The 14,831-nt window shown below is 34.4% G+C and overlaps 1 protein-coding gene across 1 annotated transcript; it reads left to right on the plus strand.

Annotated features, from left to right (window-relative positions):
• Positions 1-12,693: 12,693 nt before the first annotated feature.
• LOC113326719 lies at positions 12,694-13,402 on the plus strand. Its single transcript, XM_026574385.1, has 3 exons — positions 12,694-12,831; positions 12,957-13,006; positions 13,089-13,402. The coding sequence occupies exons 1-3, from the start codon at positions 12,696-12,698 to the stop codon at positions 13,239-13,241; spliced, it is 339 nt and encodes a 112-aa protein (XP_026430170.1). The 5' UTR covers positions 12,694-12,695; the 3' UTR covers positions 13,242-13,402.
• The last annotated feature ends 1,429 nt before the right edge of the window (positions 13,403-14,831 follow it).

A 14,831-nucleotide genomic window follows, 5' to 3' on the forward strand; every position in this document is an offset into this window, starting at 1 on the left:
GAACAGAACTCTGCCAACAGTGGTTGCAGTAGCGGATGAATTATGATAGCGAAGCATCATAGAATTGAACACATAATTAAATATATGCATTAATATTACTAAATACAATAACAATCACAAAATCTAACGAAAATCAAAAAGGGTTTGGAACTGTCAATCAATCTTGTAGTTGACCGATTGCACATAATGTTACGAGTACAATCCCGTAAAAACAGAATCAATCAAACAATTCAGAAAAAAGCGATATACCAATTTCTTCTTGCCTTCGAATTTCTTCCCAACAAAAGAGAAAACCTGAAAATTTAACATTGACTCACTATTCTTCCCTAATCCCCCATTGGTTTTGGCATACAGAATTCACTGCAATCAGATGACAAACCCTTAACCATTAGTATTTAATGTGCAGCACAAACAGAAAAACTAACTAAACTTATAGGGTTGATAAGCAAACCACAACTGAAATTCGGAGCTTTACGTAGAGAGAGATTACAGGAAGAGATTCTTAACATAGTGAATATAGACAAAACACACAAAGACACCATATTTAGATTGTTTACAGACCTTGCCATTTCTATAGCAGATAAAGTGAAAACTGGAAAAGCTTGGAAGTTCATGCCAGTTAAAGATACAGATGCAAGAAACTATATCTTGGATAATGATATCCCCGTTGGACTCGATGTATTTGGATAGTGATCTTATTTAATTCTGGTTTAGTTTACTAATTAAATGTCTTCTTAAATCATGTCAGGTGACCACAATGAGATCATTTGTAGCAAGAATTCCTAAAATGCCTTAGTATTTATAGCAATGAGATCATTTCAAGAGATGAACTTAATTCATATGGTTGGCTAATACAAAAATGGATGAAGTAAACTATTGATTGTGAGCCAAAACATGATTCATAAGTTTGTCGAAATAGATGCAGTATTGACTGTGAGCCAGAATATGGTCCATATGGTGTATAATCAGAAAAAAAATCATGTGGTGTATGATTAAAATAACGTCCACTAGAGTTGCACTTTTCTTCGTTCAATATACCAAAATGCTTAAGTATCTTTTCCCTGTAGCCATGAACACAATTTCCCCTCTGAGTGAGAAGTCGGTTGCAATAACAATTCTCCTTCTCGAGCAGTACATTAAAAATTTGCATAAAAATCTCACATATGTGATGGAATTCGCCTCTATATTTCGTACGTCAGCGACATTCAAAAGTTGCACTTGTTCATTGCAACCGTAAACAGTACCGCCATCTTCCTATAAATTCCAATAATAAAAAGAACCCAATCTCAAATCATAAAAAAATAAATAATTAAGAAAACAAACTCATTATAGAGTGAAAGAGACCATTACCTTTTGTGGAGGCTGTGAGATAAAAGTGACAGATGAGAACCATTTTACTTCTTGTTACATTTAAAGGGTTGTTTGGTCATAATGGATGAAAAGAGATTGGTAGAGAAAAATGCAAGAAAAATATATGCCCTTGGAAGAAGAAAAAAAAACGAGGCAGAAAAAGAAAAGGGATGCAAAAAAAAAAAAAAAAAAACATAAAATATAAAAAACAACATACCCATCCGTGTGATTTTTGGTAACCTGATACGGCAAAAGATTTTAGATACTACGGCATCTCGCAACTATCTTGACCAAATAACCTGCATACATGACGAAGAGAGAGTGCATGTTCTTGTGATGATCTGCAAAGAAACAAACACACACACAACCACCGATCAAAGAAAAAGTCCAGCTAAACCTTAGCTGGAATACATACCAATTGCATGTTGCTCTGATAAAAAATAACATGTTTATAAACCCAAAAATACCAAATCATATGATAAAACGAATTCAACCACATAAAGTCCGCACCCAAATACTCGTATTTTTGCTCTTGCACGCTCCAATCCCAGCATTAGCGCTCCCATCCATTATCAAGTCTAAAGAACACTCCGTGTACGCAAATAATCATATTGTTTAAATATTGCAAAATCGCACTCTAAATAAACTGACACTATCAAGCAGATTTACCGATATATGATTCATATGCAGAACTCAAGCCACTGTTGTTCATCATATTCTTATGAAAATCGTTTTAAATAGATATTAGCTACAAAAGTGGTTTCCACTTCATGGAACAAAAAGGATATTCAAATTCGGTTAGATACATATATATGATCACTATGCGATACAAATATTTAATACATATACATGATCACTATTATTGAACATTGAAAAAAACATGGCATTACGCATAGTAGTCAAAAGAGATGAGTTTCTCACCGTGATGTACCCTGGATATAGATAGCGAGGAAGAAGAAAATAATGCCTGCGAGAACGATCCAAAAAAATCAACCTGTTTTTGAAAACCCAAGAAAAAAACAGTGACAATTTGGCATCTGCGCAAGGGCCTTATATAGAGAGCTTTAGGCTCCAAAAAAATCTCCAAAAAAAGAACTTATGATACGGAAATAATATCCATATCATAGAATTTTGATATTCACATTTATTTCTATTAGGAAATATTAAATATCTCCTAACATATATAAGGAGATATATCGTAATATATGCATATATCCTAATAATTTCGATATCATACACATTTATTTTTTTTCCTATTATTTTGATATCCACATTTATTTTGAATTTTTTGATAGAAAATATTTTTTTCTTTTGAATTAAATCAAAAATATTTTCTTTCCTATTATTTTGATATCCACATTTATTTCTATTTTTTTCTTTTGCAGGTAGTAAGGATTTTTCTTTTTTCTTTGGAAATCATATTCTTGATTTTTTTTGTTGTTGCTGACACGGTTTTTTCTTCTCTGGAAATCATAATCCTGATGATTTTGTATTATTTTTATTTGTACAGGATTATCAAACCTTTCTTTGGATTCATTCGGGCCATTCACATATCAGGTATTTTCTTTTAATCGGGGATTTAAATTTGTTATTTGAATCAGGTATATTCACTACAAGAAAGTGGGTGTATTGCCGCACCTGTTTGCCACACATCTATCAATAATGCAGCAATAGGTGGGTTTTAGCCTCACCAGATAATAACTGAGGCATAAAGGAAGACATCTTGCCACAAATAGGAACAGGTGAGGCAAAAAATCACTTTTTTGCAGCATGTCCTTTCATGCTGCGGCAAAAAATCATGCTCTTGCCACACTGCTGTGGCAAAGTTGATTATCGATTTTTTTTATTAATTAAGTAATTAAGAAATTAATTACTAAAAACGGAAAATTACTTTCCACTAATTTTCCCAACTCCCCCCACGGCCTCATCTAAAATAACTACACGGGTGTATCGCATAAAGAAAAATGGAGGGTTTCCTATTCTCAGCTCTAGGATTCCTTTGTTCATCTTTTTCTCTCGAAATCAGATCTCTCATTCAATATGCAGTACTAGGATCCATTTTTCATCACTCTTATCGCAAATAGACTAACGATGAAACCTGACTCGTTTCTTTTACGGATTTCAAAGTCCTAATGGACAAACCATAACTCTTTTCAATTTCGGCACTTTTCTTCATCATTCTCGTTACAATGTCGAGCATCAACTTCATCAGGTATAATATATTGAATTTTTTTTTTCGTTTTTGTTATGATTTCAATTTCTGAATTTGTGGATTTTGGTCAAGGGTTGGAGAAAAGTTTTAGGGACTTTGATTATAGGTTTTCCAAATAATTTTTTGTAACTGATTTACTGATTTAATTTTAGTTTAGTATTTTATGGGTTTTATACATCTGTTAATTAATGTGTTATGCGTTCCTACACAAAAAAAAGCTTAACTTGACATTATCATAGTGGTTGTTGTTAGTTTGAATAGTTGTGGTGATGGTAGGTAGGGCGCTGTGTCTAGCTAGCTCTGATTTGGTGCCAAATGATTAATATACTTCTATTCCCACTTGCAAACGCTTGCTCAGCCAATAAGTGTGTGACCAATGCTATTAGATATTTGATTTCAAACATTTTGTGTAGGAATCAAAAGATAGTAAAAAAATGCAGACTGAGCATAATTTCATAGTGAGTAAGTGGACTGGATAATTTTGTCTCCCAAAAAAGAAGTTCCTACTTTTGCCGTTTAATGCTGGACATGAACTAAATCTTTTCTCTGTGTTAAAACCAATGAGGTTGGTCTGGTTAGCAGCATCAACAAATGCCTACATAAGACCATGAACAAATCCCTACATTAATGTACTGACTTCTGTTTTTTTTTTTGTATTTGTTTTTTTCTCTTATGCTCTTCTGTGCAATATAATTTCTCACTTTCCTTCAAATTTTGCATTTTTGCTGCATCCTTAAATGTACTCTCTTAAAGTCATGATCAATTTAATGCTAATCTGCAGTCCTCTGCACCATTAGCAAGGACTAAGGATTTTATTTTATATTAGTTTACTGTAGCTGCCGATTGTAATGTTGTGGAGGAGGAGCAGTTGTGGATTTTCCTGACTGATTTGGGATATCATTGCCAACTGATACTTACTTGCGTGGATATGAACCGAGTACCCCTGCCAAAATTAGAGGCGGTCTTCAATGCCTAGACCTAAATCACCGTTCTCCTTTTCAGATGTTTGCCTGCACAACGTCTGATTCAACTCCGGAACAACTTTCAGGACCTTTAGATCACCTTTACAAACCAAGGGAGCACTTTAAAGACCTCAAACTAAGTGTAAGAACTTGTTCTTCCTTGATTTTTGTTCATAAAATCTAGACAACTTTCTTAAACAATTTTGTGGCCTGGGAATGGACCGCTGGATTGGATTTAGCACAGAATAGGTCTAATTTGAAGTATCAAGTCTGTCTATATTAGCATGATATTAGAGTCTGAGATTGTGTAAATTTAGTTTATCTCTTCTTATTTCTTATGTGAAAGTTGGGATCACTATATTCTGTAAGATACTTATATTTATGAAATTCGAAATCTTTGTTCCAAGAATCATTTTTTGTTAATAAAATGCTTGATTTAGATATTACTTTACTGTCTGAATCATATACCACAACAATGGTTTATAAACTATGTTGGAAAACAATTCTGTTGATAGGCTTTTGCGGCATAAATGTCGCCTCAACGCAGGTCTTCTTGCCACACTTATGTTGTTGCAAGAGAAGACTAACAACAACTAAGTGGTGTGGAAAAATATTTTTATAAAAAATAAATTAATAAATAATGAATTAAAATTATTAAATACCCTTTTACCTCACATTATTGCCTCACCATATGTTGTGGCTAAAGCCTGCCTTTTGCCACATCCTACATAAGGTGTGGCAATAACTTCTTGTCACACAGGTTGTTGCCACAGCGTGTGGCAAAAGATTTTGATGTGGCAAGAGGCTATTGCCGCATGAAACATGGGTTCTTGCCACACAGTGCACATGTTGCAATACACTAACTTTCTTGTAGTGATTCCTATGTTTTTTTCTAAGGTATTTAACACCAACTGCAAGTATTTTTTTTATTCGTAGTTTGGCGCTGTAATTAGGTGATTTTATTACAAATACTGTAAATGGAAATTGGACACTGGATTATTTTTTTTATTCACACGATTGATTTAATTTTACGATGAAATCATGATGAACAATGCACATTTTATTTTATTTCATCATTCTAAATCGTTTTATGGTAATATTTATGAAATCGTTTTATTGGTATATTTGTTTCGATATGTTTCTAAGATTATATAAGATTCAATAATTTTAGGAAACTATTTTCTAAAATGTGATTGGTCAAATAATATTTCGTGGGACCAAAAGATTCTCTTGAAATTCTATTGGCTGAAATTTAGAATGGTGGGGCCAAAATCAACTAGAAGCTCCGGTTAACCACGTCGCTTAAAGAAACTCTGTTTTTATATAGAGAATTTACTAATACAATATCCTTTTCTTTCTAACATTGCATACCGTAAGTGATAGTATTATTTTATAATTAAATTACAATGACAAACTTTTAATTTTAGCCTATAATAAATAATTAATTAGAGTACAATAAACTTTCTAATAAGAAAATTTATTACCGTTAATGTTTTGAAAAGGCCGATTATAAGTAAAAACAACTATATATTTTATTTTTTTTGACACAAAATTGACAATTATAAAATGATAACTTTTAAGTCTTTTTAAGAGGATATTAAATGATTAATGGCACATAGAAGGCTTTCAAGTCGGGTATTAGACCGGGCATCATGATTAATTGCAAAGCCCGAGACCGCGCAATAAATTAATCCAGGCCAGGTCGGGTGGCCCATGACGGGCCATAACAGGCTTTGGGTTAATTCTGGTACAGGCGGGCCGAGTATTTTCGGGTATTATTTACACCCCTAAGCCTAAGTATATCACGCATGATGAGGCCATCAAAATCTCAAGTCAAGGTTAAGTATCGGCAACATTCAGCAAGAAAGCTACTTGTGGCAGACCAATGTGGTGGGAGGATGAGTCCCACACGAAGGTTGTGCTTATTCCCTCGGAAACTGACTCCAGCTTTGAGTTATTCCAACAACTAAACGCGGTGTAGAAAATGGGCTTATTGCCTCAGAAGATGGTGATTCTGGAACTCCAACAGGTTCTACATGCAGATGCTTCTGAAATTGTGATGACAACCATGATCGTTAGTGATGGTACCTCAACGTAGAGGAAGCGAATGAGGGCCATCATGTTAGAGGCCTGGTAACAGGTGGTGATGTAATGGTATCTCCAACATATGAAGAACTGAACAGGAAGACAAAAGGATACATCACCTATTATAAGTGCTATTGAGGATTCTATATCCCTAGCACATAGATTCAACCTCAATCCACGTGGAAGATACTGACAATATATGCAGAGTTAATGTACTCCCTCTGTCCCCAATATATAGGCGGAAAAATGAATTTCTCTTAGAATAAGAAATTTTATTGATTTCCTACATTTCCAACATTAAAAATAAAATTTAATTATGGTGGTAGCTACCTATGATAAATAAGGATAATATATGGAAAAACTCATTTTGAAATTGAAAATCCTCCTATCTAGTGGGACTACAATTTTTTACAACTCCGTCTATATATTAGAGACGGAGGGAGTATATGATTAATGTGTTTGGAAAATTCATCCATCAAAACTTTATTTCCCAAGAAAATCTTGAAAGAAAAAAAAAAGCTCAAGTACATAACCCAAGGCAACCGCGCAATGTAGCCTGATATAACAAGACTGCACAAGTTTCAACTATCAAGGTGCGCAAATTAGTAATCCTATAATATCCGAGGATTTGGTTAATTCAACTCTCTGAAAAACACCACTCAAATATCCATATTCATAGCAAATATCTTAACCTTGCATCACCCATAATAAAAAAAAAAAAAATGTAATCAGAAATATGACAATGTAGATAAAGTGAAGCTCATATAGGCATCAACTTACCATACAAGACTCATCATGAAACATGCACACCGATAGATAAATGGACATTACGCATCTACAAATCATTCTAACGCATAGAAAAAATAAACAAGGCAGTGCTAGCTAGGCTCCAAACCATCTACATTGTATTTGTGTCCATCTATGAAAGTACCTAAGCTAGCTTCCCGCAACTTGGGTCTAGTCATTTAGAACCCGTTGATGAAAACTTGAAAAGCAATATACAATATTGAAGTCAGTCTCTGATATGTTTCTACAAGTGTAAGTGCTTACCACATTTGATCCATAACTAAAGCTTACTTGGACTGCACATTTTTAATTACAGTGATAACTAGTTTTAACAGTTACGTCTAGGAAATATAGCTAAGACTTTGATCAGCAGTTCATCCTTCCAGTCACTACATATTTGTAACACCTAGTAAGAGACAGTAATGTCTGGCTTTAGATGATCAACAACAGATAACATAGGTCATTGTGCTCACAGTTGTCATGTACCTAAGTCGAAGCCAATTAAACTGACCTTATGTATCCACTTTGCATATCCAATCTTTCAACAAAACAAATCCTAGCATGTATGGAATCACTCTATCATCTTCGAAGAATCTTTGTCTTTCTTAAGCACGGAACAGGAACTTGTAAATCAAATCTGTTGGCTTGGCCTATCAATGACAAAAACACAATATGCAAGCGAACTAAAGATGTTAATCAAAATTTGCAGTATAATGAAATTGAAAGATCGTATTTAGAGTTGTACTGCTGCTATTTCTATATGCCTCAAAATGCAGGTAATTTGGTGTTTAGATTAATCAAGGGAATTTATTAAACTTGAGTGTCTTCTTTACTTAAAATTTTGCCGTGGAAAGGGGATTTCAACTTCCACAGCATGATCATCAGCCCAATCCTGCAGACTATATTAGCCTATCTGATAAGTTAATAAGCTGATCCTCCAAGACAACAGGTGGTAGCTTCTCAAATTCTTTTTAGCCTAGCTGAATTGGTGAACTACTTTTAATTTATTTGGTCTAAATTTCCGATTCAACAGACAATTTGTGACACAATAGAACGTTTAAACACACCAACAAGATGGAATGATGGAGGATCAATCTACATAAACAATCTTTCAAGGTGGGAGTGAATGAAAAGGTTTGGACAACGAAAAGGTTTGATGAACTAAATGTTGAAATCAATCTCGATCATTTTAGTGGAATGAAATCTATTGAAAACCTATGCTGCTACCACCTTAGAAGCTATTTCTGTTGCTATGAAAACCCCATTTCCGAGTCCGCTCACCCAAATCAACCATTCTCTCTCCATCCTTCCAATGAATATGAGACACAAAACTCATAACCCATTGGTGATGGTGGTGGCACAGTAGATAACAGTGGTGGTGTTGGTGTTGGAACGAAGGAGATGGTTAGTGGAGGAAATCAGGGGGGATCGTAGTTATGCGCGGCGTAACTGGTACGACTGCTTGGTGTGGCTTCTACAAGTAAGGTAATAATCTTGCGGAACCCTAACGCGTTATATAGAAACACTAAATGGCCCATGAGATGAGGCACGGCATCAGCCCACAAATTTCCCTTACACCTCGTTCACTTCATATTTCTAACCTCAAAAATGCCAATGGGGTAGTAGTAGCCTCTTTGTACCACACAAGAGATTTCATAGTTACTAAAGAGACACTAGTATGCAACACCACGGTGGGGTGGTTGATTCGGTGTGGCGGGCAATCAGAGACGGACCCAGGATTAAATTAAGGTATTTTTAAAAGAACAATAAAAACGGATTTGTAATTTGTATAAGCTTGTGCTAGATTTGTATGGCAAGTTGTTTGACTTAATTACTTTGAAGGATTGAACGGTGACTTTTGTAGTTCATTTTGAAGTTCTTTATTTCAGTACCTTGTAATATTATATGTCAAAGTTGTATTATTTTTCTTATGCTTTTTCTTTTTGAAGCAAAGGTTGTATCCGTTTTTTGGTCATCCAAGCATGACATTTTCACCTAATCCCTTTGAAAAACCTTTTGTTTCTTTTGGAAAGTGTTATAGCATAACTTTGTGCTAAAGTGACTGTTGTTTCTAGGGCTGCACAAGACCCGCCCACGATACCCAAACCCACCCGTACCCGCTAAGTCCGTGGGTTTTTAATCCATACCCGCCCGTTGTGGGTGCGGGGTTGGTTATGAAGAAAAAAAACCCGTTATCTGTGGGTGCGAGGTTGGTTTAAGCTAATACCCGCCCATACCCGCCCAAAAAACCCGCAGATTATATACCATTAGATAAAACTAATCCTAGTCGTCCATTATGAAACCCTAATACTAGTAGATAGGATAACTGATAACCCTCATTCACTTTCTACACTCTTCTCTCTGTTCGGCCTCTCCTCTTCTTCCTCCTCAGTTCTTCTTCTTCACCTACGAACGACAATTACCAGAAATCTTCACCAAAAATCGACAACAACAACTTCGAATCTTCACCAGAAATCGACAACAATCGAAAAATCAACAGATTCAACACTTAATCTTCATCTGTGAACTTCCTAGATATGAATATTTTGGGGGTTTTGGTTTTTTTTTCTCACTTAATCAAGGAGAATAGAAGTTACTCTAAATACTTGAATATAAAGCGGGTTTAAACCCGTTTAAACCCATACCCGCCCAACCCGTAACGGGCGGGTAACAAAACCCGCCCGCTGTTTGTGGGTGCGGGGTTGGTTATGAAAAAAAAACCCGCAATATGTGGGTGCGAGGTTGGTTTTAGCTTATACCCGCCCATACCCGCCCATGTGCAGCCCTAGTTGTTTCTGGGTTCCATTTTATCAATAAAATCTTGGAGTTGCTGTTCTACACATTTAACACGATACTGCTTATGTAGTGTACATTTGACTTCCGAATGTACGAAAATCTCCAAATTGATATTCCAAAATTTGGGGCCATTCGGTAGTTGTGTAGAGCTAATGCTTCATCGATTCTGCGTATAACAATAGCAGTGTGTTCAAATCTATTGCTTTTTTCAATTTTTTCTATAGTTTTGAAGGTGTTTGAGTGTTTCTTGGTGATTCTGCTTACAATTTCATATCATTTGGTTGGTGTTTTTTTTTCTTCTCAAATCTCACAGTGTCATTAGTAACTTGAAATACAAAATCGTCTGCCAATGAGATAGAGTATGAATGACGGCAACTTCAAACATTCAAGCATTCTGAGTTCACATAGCACAACGAACCCAACCGACCATCATTATCGAGTAATTAACTATTTATGCATATATAAAACAAATACACACACGTCCATGAAAATGTATTAACTGAAGTTTTGTTACAAAACTCGGAGTTCTGATGTTTACCTAGGTCATCACTGCGAAGGAGAATAAATATCACCACCTTGGATTTTGTTTGGCTCTTGAGATATGAGGTATTTCTGTAAAACAACCACAAAGCTAATCAAACCGGACAACAGAATCATAAATCGAAAATATGAGGCATTTTTGCAAAACAAACAGATCTAATCAGATCCTATGATGAAATCATAAATCGAAAAAAAGAAAAAACATCAAAGCCGCCATCAAAAGATAGAAGCATCGTCGAACAATGGGGTTGGACGTCTGCTGGAATGCTTTTTATAGAGTGAAACTAGCCCATAAATTGAGAAGAAAAACTTTGTTTAGGAAATTATACTAATTTATTTTTAATAAACGGAAATAATATTCATCAATATCTAAAAATTATTTTTAATATACCGAAATAATATTAATCAGTATCTAAAAAATTCTAGAATTTCCATATTATTGGCTTGTTGGATATACTTACCGTATTATGGTTGGCAATCTTGACCCATAAAAATCACCTATTTTACCTTACAAAGTATCTCTTTTTAGTATGCTCAATACTTTTAGGAAACATTATGGCGAAAAACAGCAATAAGATAATATTTTTTACCGTATTTACCTGGAACATTCTTGTCTAAAAACATTCAACATCTTCTACACGACTTAGCATTAATAGAAATAATGTTTGATTTATTTTTCATCTTCTTTTTTTGGAATGAAATATATTAAAAATATTGATTAAGAAAATAATAATCAAACTCACTCATTTAATTTTGACTTTTTTGCTAATATTTTCTGGTCACTCTCAAAATTTTGATTTTCAATTCATGATTTTGTATTTCTGTGCAGGATTAATAATTCTTTTTACTACGGCAGAGAAAGCATACTTCGATTTGCAGGTAAATATCCGCATCTCCGTGTATGTTAATTTTAGATTTTATCTATGCTTTATCAAACTTGATCAAAGCGTTTTTAGTTCTATTAGAATTTCAATATGTCAGTTAAGTTAGTTTAATTTATTATGTAATTATAATCAATTAAAATAGGTGCAATTGTTCTCAATGTTCTTTTAAAATGCTCTCGATTTTGTATTTTTGTTGTTGGACAAGACTAAATTATTCACAAAAGAGGAAAAATCCATCCTTCAATATATAGGTATATGGATCTTAAATTCCAATTGTAACCAATCGTATTTTTTACTCAATTTTGGTAAATTGGAATTGTAATTAAGATAATTTTTTTAATTATAGAAAATGTAATCGGACATTGGACATTGGGTTGTTTTCTATAATCTTATATATTGGTATGATTATTTGATGAAATCTTGATGAACAATGATTATTTTGATGTGATTTATTTGTGAATTTTAATTTCAAATATAACTACTCTTTAAATTAGGATTAAATATATTCATAATAATGTTTTACCATATTTTTGGCAATATTGTGAAATTTTATATATTTAGTTGTTTTAGATAATTTTTTTATTGTGTGTGATTGGTCATAATATCACCAAAAATAAAGTATAGTGGGATCAGAATCAACCAGAAGTTACGATTAACCACAACTCTAAAAAAAACTCTAATTTTATAGTTGGAGCTGGAGTCGGATTCCAAAGATGGATTCCGATTGGTCACCTTCTGTTTCTTGCATAGTGAGCCGAGTACTACGTGAAACACCTGGCTTATTTCCATCGTCAAGATAATCCGTTGACTAAACAGTCAACGATCCTAAGTCTATTCTGAAAAATCTGAACTTATGCTCATTTGATTTGTTAAACCCACTCCACTAAATAATAAATTTCAATTCAAGCACTTTAATTAAGTTTTTCTTTTTTTTTAATTTTTTTTAATCTTTTTTGTGATGTGCCTGGCCCGAGAATACGTATAGCCCTGTGAGATTTTTTTCTTATTGTGTTGTCTTGACTTTCCTCTAAGCTTTTTTTCCCTTCTTCTCTATCTGTTTCTTTGTCTAAACCACTGAAAATGGCAGCTTGGATGACTTTTGCTCGTACAGTTACGGGCACAACTAGTAGAATATCACATCAAATGGTATCATCGGCGAATCAATCTTCAAAACCAATCCAGCGTCGTGAACTATGTAATCTAGCTAGTGGTAAAGGTAAAGCATACATAATAAGTCAATTACTCTCCTTTCCATATATCTACTCTTCTTTGTCTCGAATTGCTCGATATAGAGCTAAATTACGCAAGTTATTGAATTACTTTGCTAATTGCCATTAACAGATCCTCATGGACCACCAAAGGAGAAGTCATATGCAGGTTACAAGTTCTGTGTAAGTCTCTGATTACACAATTAACCATTCCTCTTAATTGTATATTAGAGTATAATTTGAGTTGACTTCTATTCTTTTGCAGGGGGCAGTAATTTACATAGGGTTTTGGGGAAATGCCATCTTTGGCGAAGTGCCCAAAAAGAAGAAGAAGTTCAAGATTGTTACAGTAAACAATGGAGTGCGAGATCGACGAGCTATTGTGGAATATCGCTCCTTCTATCATTTTGGGTTTTAGAATTAAGGTATCTTTCGAAAAACAGTAAAAACGGATTTGTATAAGCTTGTGTTAAGTTTGTTTGGCAGGTTGTTTGACTTTATTTGGTTCTGAAGGATTGGATAGTATACTCACTGTTGGATAGTATACTCACTGTAATTCATTCTGAGTTCTTTATTTTATTTTATCCCAGTACCTTGTAATAAGATACTCCAACGTTAAATGATGTAATATTGTATGTCAAAAGTTGTATCGTTTTGTGGTCATCCAAAGATGACATATTCACCTAATCCCCTTGAAGTTGAATCACATTTTTGTTTCATTAGGAAAGTGCTGTACATCATAACTTCGTTATAATTGTTGTTTTTATTTTTCTTTCTGTCGGTAAAATCATTCTTTGCTTACCAAAAAAAAATAAAAAAAATCCTTCTTTTCTTGAGAAACAAAATGCTCCCAAACCACGGCAGTGTTGCTGTCATTTCAAACGCAGTTGAACAGCTCACCAAACTAACTCTAATGTACAAGTATCTAACCTACATCGTAGGTGGCCAAAATTGGTTCGGTAGACATGGTTAATTTAACACTTAAATTTATCAGAATCTTCAAAAATTTCTTGATAACGTTCTAGTCACTACCATATATATGTCCGTCAGTCAAAAGTGGCTTTGGCAAATAGATGCCCACATACGCTAGGGTTTGACCTTGGCTCTTGTTGATTGTCATAGCAAAACATCCTTTTACGGCAAATTGCGTATTCTTCTTAATACAAAAGATAAGTTTGCGGCAGTAGGAGACGATATCATCCCTGGAATGTACGGATGAAGCCGATCTGGTTCCCTGGTGTGATTCATGCTTGAATAACCTTTTACCAATTTTTTTTACAATTAATCGGGTTGCGTTGCAAAGACCCATCCTCTGATTTATGGTCCGAAACTACTGGAAATTGCAAGAAAATCAAAATTTTAGTATAGCATGGAACATCTTGATGTTGAGTGGATCCTCTCATAGGGGTAATGTTGTATGAACTCAACAAATGATATGTTTCTCTTGGGACCGTCGAAACAATGTGGTGGCTTTCATCCACACTATCGTTTGTTGGCACCGATACACATCTTTTACTCAAGTACTCTGCCTCTCCATGTATGTGGGGCATGTTTGGATGTATGATGGACACAATTTATGCAATTTGTTTCACGCCATCCTCATCTGATACAATTAAATACTCCTCGAGTATTTTGATCCGAGTTGGGTCTTTCATATCTGTAACTGCAATAGTTGAAAGACTTTCATTTCCAAGATCAAATACCCATCTATAGAACTCTTCTTTTTCTATCGTTGCAGCTTAAACTCCAAAACATAGTCGTAGAAAAAATGCGTCTTCGTCCATGAAAACTTGTATCTGTATCTATAAGAAAATGAAGGGTACTTCTGGATGAGATACTAATTTTTAACTGGTATAAGAATTGAAACGTACCATAAATGGAAGATATATCTTGCAGAAAAATTCGCCAGATATATCTGCCTTGAAGTGATTTTTCTAAAGGCCTCATTAGCTTTGTAAATCTACACCAGAATTGCTCTACCAATATCTTCATAAATCTACACCAGAAT

The sequence above is a fragment of the Papaver somniferum genome, unplaced genomic scaffold, assembly GCF_003573695.1.
Source record: "Papaver somniferum cultivar HN1 unplaced genomic scaffold, ASM357369v1 unplaced-scaffold_10, whole genome shotgun sequence".
NCBI lineage: Eukaryota > Viridiplantae > Streptophyta > Magnoliopsida > Ranunculales > Papaveraceae > Papaver > Papaver somniferum.